Source organism: Trachinotus anak, unplaced genomic scaffold (assembly GCF_046630095.1).
Source record: "Trachinotus anak isolate AG129_WGS33_773 ecotype Australia unplaced genomic scaffold, CSIRO_AGI_Tana_v1 ptg000031l, whole genome shotgun sequence".
In the NCBI taxonomy this organism is placed as follows: Eukaryota; Metazoa; Chordata; class Actinopteri; order Carangiformes; family Carangidae; genus Trachinotus; species Trachinotus anak.
The window spans coordinates 1,569,758-1,590,792 of NW_027273882.1; the positions used below are offsets into that span (position 1 = coordinate 1,569,758).

General features: G+C 41.0%; 1 protein-coding gene across 3 annotated transcripts in view; it reads right to left on the bottom strand.

The window, feature by feature from the left end:
- Positions 1-710: 710 nt before the first annotated feature.
- Positions 711-21,035, bottom strand: part of slc24a4b (solute carrier family 24 member 4b) — a 32,140-nt gene continuing 11,815 nt past the window's right edge. Inside the window, exons 3-17 of one of the 3 annotated variants that reach the window (XM_071467884.1) lie at positions 15,195-15,271; positions 12,623-12,697; positions 12,443-12,527; positions 12,239-12,342; positions 11,832-11,906; positions 11,709-11,734; positions 11,356-11,409; positions 9,034-9,125; positions 5,930-6,099; positions 5,502-5,643; positions 4,417-4,583; positions 3,625-3,739; positions 2,993-3,105; positions 2,788-2,853; positions 711-2,187 (exon numbers count right to left, since the gene is read on the bottom strand). In XM_071467884.1, the coding sequence (XP_071323985.1) occupies positions 2,038-2,187; positions 2,788-2,853; positions 2,993-3,105; positions 3,625-3,739; positions 4,417-4,583; positions 5,502-5,643; positions 5,930-6,099; positions 9,034-9,125; positions 11,356-11,409; positions 11,709-11,734; positions 11,832-11,906; positions 12,239-12,342; positions 12,443-12,527; positions 12,623-12,697; positions 15,195-15,271 (1,511 nt within the window). In that variant the 3' untranslated portion in view covers positions 711-2,037. Of the gene's footprint in view, positions 2,188-2,787; positions 2,854-2,992; positions 3,106-3,624; positions 3,740-4,416; positions 4,584-5,501; positions 5,644-5,929; positions 6,100-8,973; positions 9,126-11,355; positions 11,410-11,708; positions 11,735-11,831; positions 11,907-12,238; positions 12,343-12,442; positions 12,528-12,622; positions 12,698-15,194; positions 15,272-21,035 lie in introns of all 3 variants that reach the window. The other 2 variants (XM_071467883.1, XM_071467882.1) reach the window with 2 other exon arrangements.

Consider the following 21,035-nt stretch of genomic DNA (forward strand, 5'->3'; position numbering starts at 1 on the left):
GCCGACAGTGTGGCAGAGGAATATTTTCAACATTTAAAACGCTCCCCACACGCTTTTTTAGTTTTTAGTCTCTGCGCCTCACTTGTGGACTCCTCACAGGCATTTTTGCATGATGTCAAAATGTCTGGATTGCAGTGTAGCTCGTAGCTGCCGATTTTTGTAAAATGGGTCGGGGCGGTTTCCATGGAGACGCCCAGAAGCCCTCAGCCTTTTGCTGTGCTGTGGAGGAGCTGCGTTTAATGTCCCAGCATGCACTGCAGACAGAGGCGGGTGTGCTCATGGTGTTAACGAGGTTCCAGTCTGAGAATCAAGAGCCTGGTGTGAGAAAACGTAGCGTGGGCCCGTACTGAGCGCGCACACACACACACACACTCTCACACATACACAATGTTCTCTTTCACTCACTCTCTCACACACACACACACACACACACACACACACACACACACACACACAGCCACATATACACTGAAAATACCCACGCACAGAAGGAAGCACTAGTTGATTCAGAATGAGAGGATGGCTGTTAAAGTGCAATATCTACATGTAACTCAAAATCAAGAGACCATCACCATCGCCACCTCTTGGAGTTGTCCATTTCTGAGTTTCCCTGATAACCGACAGCTGTGGTTGGCACCCCTGCCCTGGGTAGAGGGACTGCAGTACCCCCTACTGGCCAAAGGGTGTCATAGCAGACAGTCAGTCTTGAGAACTGCCTGGTTTCTTTGCATTTTTTTTTTTTTTTAATTTTTTTCGAAACAACTACCTCCATGCTGCTGCTGTCTCAAGATGAGAACGAGTCACCAGATGATGACAAAAATCAGCTGCATCCCACATATCTGGAGCCAGTTTTTTTTTCTTTTTCTTCTGAAGTTGTGCAGAGGGAAAAGTGAAACGACCCATCACTGAATGGAAATAACGCTGGAGTGGAGTCGCCACCACCAGCCTGAATACCCCTCTGAGTGGTCAAATCTCCTTACAGCACAAAGCAAGAAAAGCGTTTCCATGTGCAATTTGTTTCAGTGAAAAACAGGCAATGTCCTATATTTGCAACAAGCTCTCCTCCATAATTCATACTAGATAAAACCTTGTTTTGAAAAAATAAATACAAAAAAATAACAACAAAAAAAGTGTTTACAAGTTTACATTGTGCAGTGCTGCATATGCATAACACCCTCACAGTCAACTGATCTGGACTGTGAATTATTCTGACACAAAGTGTCTTGACAAAGTCTTTTTTTGTTAAGAAAAGAAAGCAGATTTGATCAAGCAGATGAGGGTTGGGAAGAGTTGCGCAGGGTGAGTGAAGTGAAGCGCTAACAGTATCTGCTCCCTGATGCCAGAGGCCATGCCAGGGGAGTCAGGTCCAGGCTGGAGGAGGGGAGCTGCCAAGGACAAGGCCCTCCTCCAGGGGGTCAAGAGGGAAAAAGGAGTGCACTTTTTTCTTGAAGTGCTGGGGTAACTTGGTAAATCTTTTAGGAATTACTTCAAGGAGACTCGTCTCTACACAGGTTGTTTGTTTGGAATCAGCATTTGTAGTAGGATTGTTTTTTTTTTTTTTGCTCCTCACAGACTCTGGTTTGGTTTGTAAAGAGACTTTGAAAATGGTGTGTGGAAATCTACAATGTGAACAATGAAAACACACACCAACAATCCACAGGGGCACTTATGATTCTGGAGGTCCCCGACATCTAAAGGCATGCTAGATGGGTAGAAAGTTAACAGATGCACAGGGGAACTAAAGACTTTTCTGCAGTAACAGGCAAAGCCTGAGATAATGGGCATTAAGGACTGGCACTGTGTGACAAGAGGACAAATTAGAGACATAGAATGGAGTCCACCATTAGAGTGTACTGCATCTTGAGGAAAATAGATTCATATTTGGGACTGAAAAGCTTACAGGGAGAGTGCTCAGTAGGAAAAAAAGGTCTGGTGTTAGGTCCAGTATTATTGGGGGGAAAAAAAAGAGAGAGAGAGAGTTTTGGGGTTGCGAATGGGAGCACTGAGGTTTTGGTATCTGAGACATGCTGCTGCGCTTTACTCCTCCATGCACATGGGCAGGTTGACGAAGGTGAAGACGTTGTACTCGATCATGATGGAGAAGCAGAGGAAAACAGCATATAGGACCAGGACATAGATGCCCAGCTTCGTGTCCAGCCTCCACTTATTCAGGTGTATCCCCAGAACCTGCACACATACAAACACATCAGAGCGACTGGTGTAGGAGCTCGGATTATCCAAACAAAATCTTACGTCATCTGACCAAAGAACATCAAATACCACAATACAACACGACTTACAGTAACTGTGACAGCCCCAAACTAAGTGGGGTTTATTTGACGTCACATTGTGAAGGGTTAGTTTAAGAAAATGTGTCTGACTAAATTTGCAATAAAGAGTCATTCTGCTTTTATTTTCTCTAGTAGAAGGTCTTACATGCCAATATCATTGAATGCATCATAACTACCTAACAGAAAAAATGCATCATTTCCAGTGCACCAGAGGATTTTTCACAGGCAAGACAGAAAGACACAAAGTGTTTATGATGCTGAATTTTTTACATTTTTTGAACCAATTACATAACCTGCTTCAGTCACCATTACGTAACAGGGCATCAGTCAGTGATGACCGTAGGCAAAGACGTATGTTTATTTATTCATATGAACACACACAAATTTTTTTCTTTAAAATGCGTAAGGTAAACTACAGTAGTAAACCAGGTTGTTTTCCTGGAAGTGGATGACATGTGGCACCAGTGTAGAGTAAACATTAGTCACTATTGCTCACCGTGAGGGCCACAGAGCCCAGCAGAAGCACCACTGAGTACACCAGCCCCCGACTGTTAATCATCACCTGCAACACACATGACAAAAGATCAGCGATTCATCGGCAGCCATTTAATCTAATTATTCAGTGCGAGACATAAGGACACAGCAGATTTTGTGTTGTTACTAATTACTCTGATCTGTGGTAAAGCAAACTAGCTCCTTACCTCTGATCCATAGTTTACACACATGGTCTGTAATGCCCAGGGAACCCCCAGTCCCACCAGAATATCAAACACATTACTGCCGATTGTGTTGGACACCGCCATGTCTCCCAGACCTGCAACAACACAAAGAGTAAATGAAATAGCAGTTTTTTTTTCCTCGACTTGCAGGTCAAACAAAGCACTTAATTTCCAAATGAAGATTAACATTTCTCTGTTCTGTACTTTCGGCTGGGAAGGCAGTGACGCAGGGCTACAAAGTAATTTCTATAAACAGCTCTGCACTATTTTTTCTTGCCCCTGCGCTTTGTAGTATTTTGTCTGCATGTAAACAGCCAGACAGATGTGATACAATTCTCTACTTCTTCCATTTCTCCAGTCTCACCTCAAACAACCTCATGCTGTCCACAAAGACACTGTATCTATATTTATACCTTAATGTTTGGTTATTTTAATGCTTCATCCAACCAGGGATCATAAAAGTGTACACATTTTTAAAACAATTTGAACACCCTCGTGGACCAATGCTATTAAATGGACACCACGTAACCATGACATCCACATCTGGCTCTCCACTGCAGGATAAAACCACAATACAATAACAATCCAAAAATGGTTCAGGGGGAAAGGTATACCTTGCCGAGCCACGATGAGACTGGCTATGCAGTCTGGGACACTGGTGCCTGCTGCCAGGAAAGTGATGCCCATGATGACATCAGGGATTCCCAGAGTGTAGCCAATTATAGTCACCTGAGAGAAACACACAGGGAGTGTTAGGGCTCAAAAATAACCTCATCTGTTTGTACGAGAAAAAGCATGTCACATTCAAACACTAACAAATATCCATGTTTAATGTTTTATGCATTTTACTCTTTGTACTTACTCTTGTAGACTGTCTGTACTGTATAGATTAATTATTCAGTTATTTCCGATGGATATTTAATGTTACCCTCCTGGCAGGAAGCACAAGGTAACCAATTCGAAAAGTAATACATTTGTGAATTGAGTTTTCTTAAACTGTACTAATTCATTTATTTTTTGGTTGTGGTATGTCAGGCTTTTTTTGATTTGTATCTTTGAATTTAGGGCTGCTTATCAACTCAAATTTTTTTCAATTAATCTTTTATCATTTAGTCTCTAAAATGCCAGAAAACTGTGACAAATGTCATCAAATTACCTGTTTTGTTCAACCAACAGTCCAAAATGTCAAGAAATAATGACTTTACTATCACATAAGACTAAAAAAAAATGCACAAATCCTTACAGATAACAATCTGAAACTTGTGGACTTTTTTTAAAATTAAAAATCAACTAAACAATCCAATAGAAAGATATTGCATATACAATTATACTAAACAGAAAAGCAGCAAAATTTCACATTTGGAAACCTGGAAACACAGATTGTCTGAAACAGCTGTAATACTCACCATCCAGACCATAAAGTAGGAGAAGACTGCAATCCAGACAGTGGACAGGATGAAGGAAAGCATGAAGTATTTCTCCCAGCGCGGCTTGGCACAGTTTGGGACGGTTAAGTACAGTAACAGGAGCAGAGGCCACGAGATCAGCCACTTGAACTTGCTGCCAATACCCCCTGCAGCAGAAATACACATGAGCACCAGAGATTAGCTCCTCGGCTTTTTGTTGTGGGTGAAATGTTAAATATTGTTTCCCCTAATTGAATATGTGGAAAAACTTTTCTGTCATTGTTGTTTGTACTGTTGATACATTTTGTTGAAATGGGACAAATGAATAAATAGTGTTAAAAAAAAAAATGGAGAAAAACTGGAGATATCTTTGCTTGTGGCCAAGCTATGGTCCCATTTGCTTTTATTCCCTCTTTGGCTTTAGTGAAAAGGATAAACATGTCCCTCTATCCGTCATTTACCACCAACACTGAAAGCTTTTTTCTTTTTTTTTCTTCTTTTTTTAAAATCACCCTTTTATTGCCCTTTTCCTGTTTTGTGGTACAAGATTTCAGCAGACACACTGTGTCACCTCGAACACCAAAACCTTATCCTCCTCCCTTCCACTTTTTTTAATGCCTTTTCGCCTAATATATTGCAACAACACTTCCACCCACTTTGATGAATTGGTCTGTTTCGTGCTGAATCAGATTAATCAGATTCAGATTCTTTTCACATCAGCAGCCACTGACTGATAAAAGGGCAGCACCGCTCAGAGCTGTCAAAGAGGGTGATCATTAGTCAGTACATATGAAGCCACCGACTAATTTGAGGGAGGACATCAATAACTATTGAAGCAGAGAGAGTCTTAGGCAGACTGAGCAGAGCTGTCCAACTAAAAACCCCTTTCAAAATGAATAATGCTTCAAGTTGTTAACATAACCATCACAGGACGATGTATAATATATTCATAAATATGTCTGAAATGTCAAAGATGTGAGGATGCTTCATAATTATGTTGTTCCTGTATCTTTTTACCCAATAAAGTATCCATCCATGTATGCCAAATTACGCACATTCATCAAGTCAATACATGAATCACATACTTGGAATGTGAAACGGTGAGATGGTTTCATTTTCCTCCGCCTCGGTGGGTTTGTCCTCTGGCACGTTTCCATTCTCGATTTCAACCTTCCCGTCAATCACTTGTGTCTCCACGCCATTGGCAGCTTGGACCAACTTCTGGCGCTTTCAGAAAAAAGAAACTAAGTCAAAGGGCACATGAGCAGACGTGCTGCTCGTTTGATTGCTGGGCTACTGCCAAAACTTTTACTGCAATTTACTTCTGTTGCCGTTTGCATTGATGAAAGACACAAATATATACGTACACTGTGCAAGCGAGATAAGGAAACTCTTTAAGGTTTATAAAAACTTAAACTTATAAATCTGAAGCTGAAAACAGAAAAGACTCTTAACATACTGTATAGCAGTAGCAGCTAAATCTACTTGTTGGAGCAACAACGCCCAGCTGTACCTCTGTAATGATGAGGCGGCTGGCCATGCGCAGACGGGTCTTGGGTCCAAAATGACTGGTGACCATGACACGGAGGCCAGCCTCTGGAAACCTGAACTTTGTAGGGCTGGCGTTCATGATCTCGTCCACCATCACCACCGAGCCACGGCTGTAGGCCTTGCTGGGCTTGACTAAGGGGTGGAGGGATATGATAAGTATTTTTAAAAAATGAATACATGAACTGCGCAATCCATTTTATTTGTGTCATTCAAGTTTGTGTAGTTGTTACCTTCATGACTGAAGTGCTTTGTCACACTGGTTTTTAAAAGTGACATACAAATGAACTTGATTATACCCCATTGGCAAAAGTGCAAATTACAAGACTAAACAGAGCTCATTTTTAAGAGGAGCGTAGCTATCAAGAGAAACATGCTATGCTATGAACATTTGCAGTGCCATTTTCTACTCTGTAGCACTACAGCTTCCTGGGCCAAGGAATATTCAATGATGCTGAACCAGAGCCATTTTGTCTCTATGCCAGAGTTAAAGCTGCAATAGGCAAGTTTTTTTTTTAATTATTATGATAAAATATATTCCTATTACCCTAAATCACAACATGGGCTGGAAGTGGACAGTTCAATACCCACACAAATCAAAACTTAAGCGCAAAAACGTCCCCTAAACAGCTGCGTGAATGTCTTATCTAGACAAGCTGGGGTGTTTTCCAGAGCTCCGGAAATCACTCCTCCTTTCACTCCACCCCTTCATCTCTCCCTCAGCAACCTAGAAAATTTATGTTGGTGCTTTCGTGTTGCCTCAACTGACATGAGGGAAGTGGTTCTTGATGGCACTATTTGATTGAGGACGCACAAGGAAACAACGTAAAGGATCATCATATGCAGGTTTGGAGCATTTTAAATCTAGTATCTCATAAATTTAGATACAACTAAGAACATGTAATGTCATCACTGTCCTGTAAAAAAAAAAAAAAAAAAAGCATCTAAATAAATGCCAAACATTTCATGAGTGAGTTCAATGTTGCAAATATAAGGGTGACAAACCTTGCTTGGCTAAAAGGCCTCTGTTAGGCTAAAGTAAATTCAGTCATGATACGACCACTTGATGAGAAATTCATCTAGTTTTTATTGAATAGCAGATTAACGGTCCCAAATCTTTCTTCCACTTCACTCTGTGTGCATGTCACGGAGGAACGGAGGAGGATTCAACACAGGACTGTTTGACCTTTTGCTCCCCTCCAAACCCTTTGGTAAAAATCACCACACAATATTTGGGAGGGTTAACAGGAGGCTGCCATGCGCAGTTCACCTGATGTCTGGGTACTGGACTTCAAATAGCTTTTCCCAATTTGCCTGGTGCAGCTTTGAAGTTTGCCTACCAGTTGTGAATATCTATAGGCCTCCTGAAATTTTAAAATCTGTGACGGTGGAGCTGTAACCTCTGGAGTCTTTGATCTGACAATCTCAAACCGCTATATGCAGGTGGTCACTCCCGTTCAGACAATAATATATATCCTAAGTTTTATTAAGACTCCTCATTTGCACTTTGCTCACAATCAGATATAAGATGCAATGGGGAATGAGAAAGTTCTACATGTCACTTATTAGTTTAACTCATCCTTAATTTGAATTATTATACATACAAGAATGCACATAAATTAACTGTGTAAACAGAGATGGCATAAACAGTTCCTCTTGTGAAATTCATTACCACTTCAGGAGTGAGTGGGTCTACACTCCAGAGACCGGAAGAGGAAAAGTAGTATGCAAGCAGAAAGAATTGGCACACAGCAGCACAACACTGTTGACAATAAGCAAGAATAAGTTTAGTAAGGCTAAACAGACAGGCATGTTAACACTAGTGCAGCCAAAGTGGGAAGGGTTAAACTTCGCAAAGGGTTAAATGTCACTGAGAAGTTTTTTGAAAGGTCAAAAGGAAGGAAAGGAAGAAGTGGAGAACTGTGGCTACAAGGAAATCCCACCCAAACATGACAGTGAAGACGCGTTTCAGAAAAGGTTGAAGAGACCCATAGACAACAAAGTCCCCTGACGTTAAACTGCATTACTGAAGGAAGATTAAAGAATATCTTCATTATGTTGTTCCCATTTTGAACGCGAACATTTCATTTTGTGGCCCCTATGCGCTCAGATAAGCGTCAGTTGCTCATCACCCAGAAAAGGACTTAGCAGGCAGAGACATTTAATGGAAGGACATATCTAACTCTTAAGGGGAAAAAGGAGAAATTTAACAAATTGTATCTTCAGGTAGTGCAGTTTAGAGGCCAGAGGACTGAAAATTTGAAAAGAGAATAGTTAGACATTTTTGGGAAATGTGTTTGTTTTTTGCTGAGAGTTAATCAGGTGAAGACCACTCTCATGTCTGTACACTAATCACAAAGCTACAGCTAGCAGCCTGTTAGCTTAGCATACTGTGCCATAAGAACGAATGGTCTCAAAGTGCTTGTAATGTTCACCAGTTAACATGTTTTGTCTTTGTTTGTTAAATCTATACAAAAACTAATACTTCTCTCATGTCTATATGCTTACTATGATGCTAAAGTCTGCAGCTGGTTAGCTTAGCATAAAGTTCACAAAAACAAATTCTCTCTTTTTGAGTGAACACCTGTGGTTTTGTAGCTATTGTGTACCAGTCTATTTCTTGGCCTGGCTCTGTTACCTTTTAAGTCAGGCCTGTTTCCAGTCTGCTGGCTATAGTTTCATTTTTAACCAACAGATATGTGGCATCTATCTTCTCATCCAACTGTCAGCAATGACGCAAATTAGCACGTTTCCCAAAGATGAGGAACTATTTCTTTAAGTAAATTTCAGCAGAATAAAGTAAAAGCTGAAGCAATTCCACGTTAGTTCAGCTGAAAGGAGCAAAGTTTATAGCCACAGACCTTTTAGTAGAAGGAAACACCCACTGTCTTCCAGAGAAACAAAGTCAAATCATCTAATCATAGCTCAGGAACCCCAACCAACATACATCTAGTTCATTTGCTGGCACAGAATAGTTTTTGGGTACCCAGCCTGTCTGATTAACCTTACCTGCTGAGAGTAAAGGCGATGACGGGTCGTCATCCCAAACATAGTCATAACTAGTATTACCGTCCTCCATCTCACTGCTGGCCGCAGCGTTACCATTGGCCACATTCTTTTTCGACTTCCCCATGAAAAATTTCTGCATGCTGGAGTTGAATCTAGTAAACAGATGGAACATAATCCCTAAATTAGAGATGCTGAAATAGTTCAGCTGAAAGCCCAAAAAGGGAAGGAAAAAAAAACAAAATAGGACATCCAGTGTCAAGATTCACATTTGCAAATAGGGTTTACAGTATGAACTTCAGATGAAAGGCTCCAGCTCTTTTGAAATATAGTATGTATAAATTAGGCAAAATAAAGTGTTTACACTCCATACTTCTATAGAATGAATTTACAGTTAAGGTGGCCTACTTTCTAAACAACAGCATCAGCATTACACTAAACAAAAAAAACAAAAAAAACAAAAAAAACAAAAAAAAAAACAAATGGCTGAAATATGCTTTTTCTGCACTGGAACAGGAAAAGGAAGAGAAGGCCAGAAATATTCACAAAAGCCAATCACAAGGCTTTCATCAGCCACATGGGCCTTCAGTAAGACCATTTGAATGCATTACATAAAAATGGATCAAAAATACTGAACTGAGTGCTGCTGCTTACTTTGAACATCATGTGCGCAGGGGTAACACTGGCAACATTAGTAGAGCTGTACTCAGACGTCCATCATCAGAACTGACAATGTGTTGTAGTTTCAGGGTACATTTTGCAAGAAGTGAATCAGTGATATTTTAACTCCATATTCAATATTACATTAAGTTTTTCTAGATGTGAATTATAGGTTTAAGGCTAGGTTGTTATATTTATATATATTTATATTTGTGCATATCGTAAAGTATGGAGACCAAAACAATTAGCAGTTTATAACAATAAATAAAACTGTTAGATAAAGAATTAAAACAAATAAAACAAATGTAAAAACTAATTAAATTTTATGCTTTTCCTCCTATTGGTTGATAAGAGAAAAAGCTCTAGTTTAACCCACAACCATACTGTGCACTCCTGCAGTGCAGCATCACTGTACCTTGTGTAACAGAACCTTAAGCATTTTGTTAGCAAGGTGCATTAGTTTAGTTTGGGGGGAAAGGACACATTAAATCAAATACATCCACAAAATGTCAAGGGTGTCCTTGATGAAGAAAAGAAACCTGAAAATGGAGATAATGTTATAAAGACAGAAACATGCTCTGTTATAGACAGTACATTTTGTCCGTTTTGGGCCCAAGTACACTTGACTTATCTTAAACAAAAATGAAATTCAAAAAAAGAGGTTTTTGTGATTAAATTGATATTTTTTTGCTGTTAGATTTTATACACACGCGCGCACGCACACATCACAGTCGAGCCCTGGAAGGTCACCTCAGAGCAGTGACTGCGCTATTTAAAACCTATTCTGCTCCATTTTGACTGGAACAGGCCAAAATGGTTAGCAGATATTTTGGGAGAGGGGAGACATATGACAGCATATCCTACAGTAAGCACTTCTTTCCTCCAAATGAGAAAGGAGAGGAGTGATCCGGTTAAGCCTGTGCTCTTAGCCACTGCAGAGGGAGAAAGATTAAACTCTTATGGCAGGGAGAGAGCAGACTGCTGCTGAGTGTAACACAGATTACCAGCTGGACAGACACAGAGGCACAGGACGATGTGGTTGGCATTAGGCAGTTTGGACTGTAAAGACACAAATATGGTGTAATAGAGGAGTCTGTTATTTGCTGAATGTTGACAGTTATGGAGACAGGGACAAGCAGTTCTCAGGGCAGACTGTAACTCTGAATTGTGATCATCCAGTTAAGCATAAAGCTAACACTCCAGGTCTAATCCTTTATAATATTTAATTATCAGATGAAGCAAAACTACTGAAAACTGAATATTGTCAACTAGAAGATGCTGTGGTGCATTTTTTTTTTTTTTTTTTTTTTTTTTATTAAGTATACATCATCTAATTTTGATATCTAGTATAAATGTCAAAAGACAAGGTAACATGAAGTAATGATAAACTGTCCTAACTGAACAAAATGCATCATAAATATTGTAGTTTGCAGCATCTTACTTCTGAAGAGGGGCAACATTTTTCACCACAAGTGCTCCACAGTTGAATCTGCAGCTAACATCTGTGCAGGGGACGCGAATGAGACACTCCCCTCCAGCTGGAAACTCACTCCTCTCTTGTAAAACTACAGAGTGCACAGTTGGGTATACTCAGCAGCTCACAGGTGTCGGTGTGCAAGCACCACCACCTCCCGTGCACACACTCAACTTTTTATGGTGATGTGGTACTCCACTTGCCTGGTTTTAACATGAACCATTTTAAGCACGTGAATATGCAGAACTCACTTCATGACGAGGATGTATCCTGCATACATGACCACCAGCACCAAACTCTCCCACCTGTTAAAAAGAAATATCCAGGACAACAAGTTCAGGTCCGGACACACTTACAGAGATAAAAAGAATATCCAAGATCTTTTAGCTTATAGAAGCTTCACTCACTCAGGTCTTTTAGTTGCCTGCTATGATTGCTATTTGGTAGTATTACTATGAGAAAATAGTTAAGGCTACAGAGAGTGTCCTGCTAACCATAGGTCATGTAAGGCTGTAGCAGCAAAATCCTTGCGTGCTTAGAATTGTATAACAGTGTGTTATAGCTAAACTGGGGAAAAAAAACAAAAAAAAAAAAACAAACTTACCAAACTATCTTTTCATCGTAGATGAACTGAAAAATGAAGAGAAACATTTCTCTTAGATTAGAAAGTCTCAGCTGGTGTCCATTAATAAATGCACACAGTGAACTTGTGACCTAATTAACTTACTGCGATCAAAGCCACAACAGACAGGATGTAGTAGAAGGAATCCCTGAAAACAGCCCACCAGGTCAGCATCACCACCTAAGATTTCACAGAGGGAAAAAAAATGTGCCGTCATATTTGAGATCTATGTGAATTAGTAACAGCGAGAGGAGAAAAGAATCACACATTTATAATCTGTTTACGCCTCCAGAGTTTAGCTCTCCATTTCTACTAAAACCAGTTCTGAGAAAGCTAACTGCAGCAGATGGCTTTGTTTCCCCTCAGCAAAAAACTTCTGCCACACATGTGCTACTCTGCAGTCTATAAATAAACAGAATGATGCAGCTGCAGCAGCAAGTCACTCCTCTCTCTCTCTCTCTCTCTCTCTCTCTCTCTCTCTCTCTCTCTCACTCACACACACACACACACACCTGTCCAGCGAAGATCCCGCAGACACCAATGATGCAAAGGATGTTGAAGACTGCTGAGCCAACGATGGTCCCCACCCCCACATCACCATGGGTGATGAAGACACCTGCAAACAGGGAGGCCAATCAGAATCAGCGGTGACACCGACCATCTGGGAATGTCTAAGTGTAAGTATGCACACCCTGTGTACGTGTGTGTTTGTTTACCAATGACAGATGCAAAAAGCTCTGGTGCAGAACTGCCAGCTGCCATGAAGGTGGCTCCGGCAACATCTTCACTCAGATCTAGTTTCTGCGGAAATACAGCAAAGAGGGGTGGTACACACGGACAAACCAGCGATGTGTCGTTCCAGCACTGACAGATGAAACAGTACAAGATCCAAGTACCTCACAGATCTTCTCCAGCGCTGTCACAAAGTACTCGTCACACGTTATCGCGAGGGCCAGAAACATGTAGAGCGCCTACAGACAGAATCAGCAGAGTTAAGTGTGTGAGTGTGACAAAGGCAAAAACAGAAGTCAGAATAAGAGAGTGTGTGTGTGTGTGTGTGTGTGTGTGTGTAGATACACGGCTGAGTTAATAGAGAATTAGCAGAGCACAGATATTCTGCTAAAGGACGAGTGAAGGGGAATCCCAAAGCACAGCACCCAGTTGTGTTAAATTCAAATGTCTGATCAATGACAAGTTGTTTTCCCTTACTATGTGAAAGATCTTCGGGATCTGTATACCCCTGTGGGGTATGGGGGGGGGGGGTTATTTCGGTAGCTGAGCTGAGATCTATTAATTATAGATCAGCTGTGACATCATCATGGCCAGGCAGCTCTGGCAGGTGTGCTCTGCTCTATGCTATCCACAGGGGGCAGTGCAGGACCGCAGTATGATCCAACTCCCCCCAACCCCCTGCATTTTATCCCCCTCCTTTCAGCACTGAAGCCAGAATAATATTAAGTCATATTTCAGTGTGGAACATTAAGATGGGGACAAGGTGGAGCTGAGTATTAACTGGATTGTATCTTTGTAATAAGTCTCTTCATATCCTGGTCCTGAAAAATTCTCTGTGTGGCACTAAGGAGGATTTTTATAATCTTAGATGGGATAACAGACCAGAAAACAGTAGTGATCAATGGTTGTCATCAGATTTAAATGGGACTACCTTTAAAGGAAAGATTCCCAATTTTTCAAATCAGTCTAAAAGCAACAGTCAGATTCTGATACAAGGTTGAAAATGGCTTTATTTGCTGTAATCCATCCTCCTGATCTTTAAATGCACTTCCAATGCAAGGGGCGAAATCAACAGTCCTTGTTCTGTGAGACAAGACTAGGTCAGTATATAGCTGGAACGCCTATGGTCAAATCCTGGTTTTCTTAACATCTGACAAAAATAATCAAACACATAAATTAAAGACAAAGACTGCTCTGTGAGTTCAGTTATATTTATTTGTAAAATTATCCCTTGGGGAGAAAGTTAGATGCCACAGAAAATCTTATTTTGTCTCTCACACAGCACATGGCCTCTGTCTGGGGTCCACAATAGTTTAGCCTTTATTTACCTCACCTCCAGAATGTAACAGACTTTTATTTGAGGAAGGCTTGTATTAGAGACAGGTCTAATACAATTAATTTGCTCTGTTGGTATGTAATCATTGGTCATTGCATGTTAAATTTACTGCTTTACATGTTCATAAAAACTCAACACTTCCTGTAACCATTTCAAATTAAAAGCCCTCTAGTCTTCCGTTGGGGAGAACTCCTTTATTTAAAACAGGGCTTTTATTGCTGTGCTGCAGGAAGCTTATTGTCTCATGAGCGGTTGCTGGTGTTTCTGTGGCTTACATGCTATTCAGATCCGCTAGTTTCTCTCGCAGTTACCAATGACTTCTCTCCCTCCATCTCTCCTGCGCTCTTCTCTGCTTGGTGTGTTTTATATTTAGTTATTCCTCTGCCTCCTTTAGTGATAATGAGACATGTAATGAAAGTAGTTCGTTTGCCGTAATGGAGGCTCAGTGAACTGGAAGTGCTTGTCCGCTTCCCTGCAGTTCCCAAGCAGCCGGGAAACCAGAGCGGCTCTGTGGTCTGCCTGTTAAGAGCCCCCAGCTGGCGTCCATGCATGGTCTAGCCAAGTGCTAGGTTTATACCAAGCTTTAGATTTGCACCAGAAACTCCAACTCAGTGATGTGGTAGTCGGCTGACCGACAGTGGAAATACGATCACTCAGTCACTCAGTCAGGGACATTCCAGATTATAGGGCTGGCCTTGCTGGTCCAGCAAAAAATATTCAAAATCTATGAAATATGCCTCTTTATCTTTCCCTGTGCAGTGGAGGGATGATGACAAAAAAGTGTGTGAGAAAATGTTTTAGCCTTTTTGCTCCCAGAATCAAAGCTTTGAAATGGTATTTCATTTTGGGAAATAACATTTTAATTACATTTTTATTTCCTGGTCAAAATTTTCTGAGCAGTGTAGTGAGTTTTTTTTTTTTTTTTTTTTTTTGGGGGGGGGACTCTTTCTTTCTAAGATACTGAGATGGGTTCAATAAAAAAAACAAAAACAAAACTTTTTAAAGCCAATTAAACCCAGCATGAAGCGTTTATTCACAGGTGCTTTAAAATGAACAATGATCCATAGCTCCACTGGAATCCACAGGTGGCTTGTGTCTTTATGTCAAAGTCAGAGGAGCTTAACATGACTGAGACAAAGCTCAACTTGGACTGAAAATACTCCACCACCACATTTATGAAGCTTTCTGCATTCACTCAAAGAGCTGAAGCTCTCCTTAGAGAGGCATCATCATTTTATGACTCTGAGCCATTAAATGAAATTAATGACTTCTTATAGTTCCCTTGTTGTTGCTATGTGCATTCAGTACATTCGAAAACACCACGAGGCTCATCTACAGCATATACAAGACCAAGGGGAAGGGTGATGCAGGTACAGCTTCTTAAAAAAAAGTCCTCTTACCGCCACAATGTGCAGCATAATGGCCCCACTCTTTCGTTCATTGTTGGTGAAAAGGTCATCAGGGAACTCATGTATCGCTGTGGAGAGAGGAAATGTCACGGTCACCACACATCAGCAGCATGACAGTGAGGTACATGTCCCCGCCCCATCCTGAGAGGGCTCTGTGACTTCATGATGGATGTCGGTATCTGAGGAACAGGCCCAGGATGCTCTGTTGGTTCAGCAGGCTTACACTCAACTCATTTGGTTGAGTTAGTCCTTCTCTTCTGTTTCTTTCCACTGGATTATCTGATATAGCAAAAATGTCTTGTATACCTTAAAAAGAGGGCACAACAGCCAGAAAGGGCCAGATGCAAATTAAATAGCAGCCTGTGATAATCATCCAAAAAAAAGCTGGAAACAGTCAACATCATCAACATCAAGCGCTTTGAATTTTTCAAAGGACTGAAATGGTTCAAAACATTTTCTGAAAATCATCTCCAGCCTCACTGCCTGACAACCAATGGCTTCTTACCTAATTCAAGGGAAAAAATACAATGAACAAGAATCAACCATCACGTCTCCTCAAGAACTGTTGTAAAAAGCTTGAGCTATATTAAGAGCCTAAAGTCATACAGAATTAAAGCGAGCAGGCAGAAAAACCTCCCATGCCGAGGACTCATCATTCATCAGCCAGAGCTCCAGCTGGAACACGGTGTGATCTTGGTGCCACCATACGGCTCAGATCTCTGGGAGCACAGCCACTCTACGGTGCACCTGGCTGGAGACAGAAGCTGGCCGTCTCCCTGACAGGATCCAGCATCTGTGGGGAGCGGCCTCTGTCCGACCTGTCCCTGTAGGGCCCGAGCTGCAGGCTCACATCTTGTCTTGCCTTGTAACAAGCCTGCGACATTACCGGCATGTTGCTTACATAAGCTACAGCTATCTCTAAGCTACAGTTAGTCTTCCACTGCAGCGAGGATAAACAAGACTAAGAGTCTAGAGCCGTGACTGTTTGGGGCTGTGCTTCGTGCTTTCAGCTAAATGCCAAAAGCATGCTAACATGCCCAGAGTGACATGACAAACATGTTTAGGAGGCAATATGTTTCTATGTTCCCCATCTTAGTGTGGCGCATTAGCATGCTAACATTTGGTAATTAGCATTAAACACAGTGTAAAGCTGAGGCTGATGAGAATGTCATTAGTTTTGCACGCTTCTGGTCATAAACCAAAAACTAATTTTAACCTGATGGAGGTGCTAGATGACAAAGATCACCACGCTGATAACAAATCATCCCGATGTCATGGCAAGCCATCCAATAGCTGTCAAGACATTTCACTCAAAACCACAAACATGAATGTCTGTACAAAATTTTGTGCCAGTCTCTTCTGTACATGATGAGGTGGATAGGTGAAAATCAGATGACATGTCAGAGGATCATCAAGGTCAGCGAGATTTGTCCTTTAGAGACCATGAATCTGTAGAAAATTACATGATATTTATTGTTAACATGTTTCAGAATAAACAGGAAGTGGCTGACCAACCTGGCCATCCCTAGAATGCTTTGCTGTTGTACTATTTATACAGAGTACTTCGAAACACTCGTACACACATGATGCAAGAAACAGCAGAACAATGCTGTTTACAACAGATACATAAAGGCAAGATTTAGGCCCTTGTCACATATGGACTCGTGAAGTGGAACAGTGCTCACCTGAGACTCCTCACTGCATCTGTCCCCACCTCACCGATGTCTGTTTTTATGATATTCGATGGTGTGCACACATGACTGAGTCAGTGCAGCATTTGGAACACTGCACGGGCAAATCAAATACTCCGCAGGATGTAGTCCAAGCCCAATTAATCAACTGCATGCATCCTGGATTTCACTCAATTACATCACGTATATAGAAATTGTGGTACACTTTGCATCTCCATATGTCATCTAGCACATTAGCTTTGCCACAGAACAAAGAGGCACAACACAAAGAAAGTACAATGCTATTTCTGGCAGTGGGACACATTAATCTGACCTTGATTTGCAGGAGATTTGGTATCTCGCAACACTGCAGCGCTCTGCCTGCCTTCACAACACAGTAAATGCACCTGATTAGATTAGGGGCCAGGATAACAAGTTGAATATATGAGTAATGTGGATTACGATCTTAATGTAGACTATAATGAGAAACTGAAGAAAACACCTGGATGACACTGAAAACACCGACTGCGGCCGGCAGCTTTAGCTCATTTCATTTCTGACGGGTTTATGTGCTGAATGAAACGTGTCGGAAAGCCGATGGCCTTAAGCAAAGGCGCAATCAATTACAGGATTTGTCAGCTGTGCCCTCAGAGGTGACTGAAAACACACTGATGCCAATACAGAAGGCTAAACTCCTACTGATACCTCATGGACAAACAACTCCACAACCATATACTATTCTGGCTCCACAAGGCTGCCTGTTAAACGTCCTGCCTGTTAAACTTCTTCAAAACATGGGAAAAGTACAAGTTCCCTGCTAAGTCTTTTCACCTCCTGCTGCCATGTTCAGTTAACAGCCTTGTAGGTCCTCCATTAATCAATAATTAAATGCCATGGCCATCCATGTTCTTTAGTTACTCGTTCGGCCCCTTTCTACTCTGTACAATCAGCTCAAGCTGAGTGTGTGTTAAAAATAGGTGATCACAAAGGTGCTTAAAGGTCACCGGCACTGGGACAGCTGAGAGATGACGGGCAGGCTGGGGTCACCTCCCAGTCCCTGTAAACACTCAACCAGACAGCATCGGCAGGGTTCGTCCGCGTCTCCTCACTGTAGAGGTCAAACCGGACATGAACATGCTTCTACAGCCGTTCCCCACACAAGGACAGGACAGGCTGTACACACAGGAGCGGGACAACAGACATGCTGCTTAAGTGATGCATCTCAAATGAGGTCCATAAATAGAATCATAAATAATATGGAGCTCAGTTGAATCGTGTCATTTTGGCAGAAAGTGAAGAAATAAAGTGGAGAAGGCATACCGTTATGATGTACACTGCAGAAATCATGAGTTGACAGCAAATTAATTTAAATAATTTATCATTAAATCAAGCAAAAATGGCCAAACGTGTGCAGGTTATAGCTTCATGAATGCAAGGATGACTGGGACTAGCAGTTTTTTTCATTACTGGTTAATCTTGATTAATCATTTGGCCTGTACAATGTCAAAATACAAAATTGCTTGTGAGAATTTTACAATTGCAATCCAAACCCGAGAGATATTCAGTTTATTATGACATCAGACAGGAAAACAGCAAATCACCACAAGTGCTGCATTTGATGGATTGATTTTCTGTCAGTCCGCAATTCAGTTAATAAGCTGTTTCACCTCTAAAAGAATTTGCTTACTCCTCATTTTATATAAATCATGCCATGAATATTTAAATTTTTTGTCTCTCGTCTCTGACATCAGAGTAGATAGTTCATTATTTTAAAAATGTATGAGTTTTAGCTGTAATTTACTATGCAATACAGCACTGACATTCAGGCTTACAGAAACCTAAATATTTGGCATCTTGAACCAAATGACATTTGCCAGAAATTCTGAATCTTCTGGTAAATATCTTTAACATGAGTTGTGCCAAGCAAGCTGCTTTCAGAATAAAATCTACTCTGCCGAGCAAAGGTTTTGTGATTGCACACATTGGGGGGGAAAAAAAAAAAAAAAAAAAAAAGAAATCTAAAATTTTTATCTTTCCTGCTGTTCTGTGTTGGTATGGGACTGCTGTCTGTTTTTGGAGGCAGGGGAGGGAGTGTGAACGAGAGATGTCTGGACTGGCAGGGCATGCAAAAGGGGAAAAAAAAAGTCCTTTTTAGAAGCTAAGCTACAACACTATAAATAAACCCTGGATTCTCTGTTTGGACACCTGACTGTGCTGCTTATGCAAGAAATTACTGGCAACACTTTTGTTCATCTGTCTCCCCAACCCCCTCCTCCTCCTCCTCAACCCCAGAAGTAATTACGTCCACATGGAGTCCTCACAAGAAGGGTTCGGAGGATTTTACGACATGCAGTGTTGCCAACCGCCACTGTAAAACTTTGAGGGTCATCATCAACACATGCGCAGGACAGCAATCCTGTGTGTTGGCCTATCCTACTCAGCTATGCTTCATACGGTAAAATCTATCATCTTTTTTGAGAAAGCGAGAACACGGTGGATTAAACATGATCTCCAGTTCATGTCCAGTTCCAGTTAAACCTGTCATATAAAGTTAGTTATTATCTAAATTAAACCATGGGTGCTTGCTTAGCAGCTTTCAATTTAGAAAAAAAACACACTAGAATATTAAATATTTTGTGATGTTTGCCATAATTACAGCCAATGTTTAATGGTTCTGTGAAAACCATTGTTCCATCAAAACACTGCAATTTATTCTTTGTCTTTTCCCAATTTAGTTATAAATGATCAAATAATATGAACCAATTTAATACAGTTTTATTATTTTGAGACATTTGGGGGGAGCATTGCAGGGTTTTTAATCGTAGTCAAGGGGACGGTTCAGAGAAAATAACTATGGCGAACACCTTTCTTTTTTAAAAAGTGAAACCTAATGTTCAGTCCTCCTTATTTTACACTTGCAGTTTCAGATTCCTGCTCTTATTACATGTACAGTAAGTACAACCTTGGATTTGTAGCACTGCTTGCACTAGTGCTGCGAATTCATTCTTTCAGCGATTACGGAAAAAAAAAAAAAAAAAAAAACACATACACACAAAATAAATCTCTATTTTGTCTCTACTCTGGCCACTTTCCACAGTCCACAAGTCTTGAATGTAAAAAAAATGTAAAAAATCCCCTAAGATAACCTTAATATACTAACATATTAAAGCTAATGCCAAAGAGCATGCAGGCCACTCTTTACATTTGTGCAATTATTATTCCATAATCTGGTAATATTCCAGATATTATTGTGCAGTTACATAATGGAGCTCAGTGTCGGGTGCCGTCTGTTGTCCCAGAGGAGGACCGGCAGGACAGTGCACAGAACAGGCCAGTCTTCACCAAACACTCACACTGAGACGACGTCAAGCAAAGATTTCTAAACTTTCTAAAGATTTCTAAAACTGTGTGGTCTACTACATCTAAATCTATCATTCTGATGAGAAAAGGAAAAAAAAATCTGAATGACATCATATATTAAACAGCCAAATAAAAATATGATGTGAGCGAGATGTTTTGGCAGAGCGCCTGGTGCTACCTTCTGTCACAGCCTGCGCTCCGACCCACAGACCGGTCAGGTCATTAACAGAATACAACTGGCACTTCAGTACAGGAATCAAGGGACTCTTCGGAGAACAATGCTTCCTTTGGGTCATTATTAGCCAATTAGATAATTGGTTTTGACCTCTGCTGCGACTGACGTCTGCCATTCTTGAAAACGTGACGACAACATCACGAGTCGCCTGGTGGGGAAAATCTTTTGGTCACACTAAAACAATAAATGATGAAAAGAGCAGGGGCTTGGTTGACTCGAAACATACACGATTATCCTCTTGTTGTTTTCACATGCTCAAACATCACATGTACAACTGCTCTCACATGGGCCATGTAAGCACTTTAACACATGCCTTTTCCCCCACATGAACACACTCACATACCTATTACACTATTACCACATTTAGCATAAACTCCCATCAGCCTTTACATGACTGTGTGTAAGTAGTCAGTGTGTTGGTGGACCTGGTTCAATAACCTAAAGGGGACACTGCTGTGAGACATATGCTTTCAACTGTGAAAAACAGAAACAGGTAAACAACTCCCTTGGGGTGAAGGTATGGATCTGTAACAACAAAGCGAACAGAGCTACCTCACTGCTTTGACT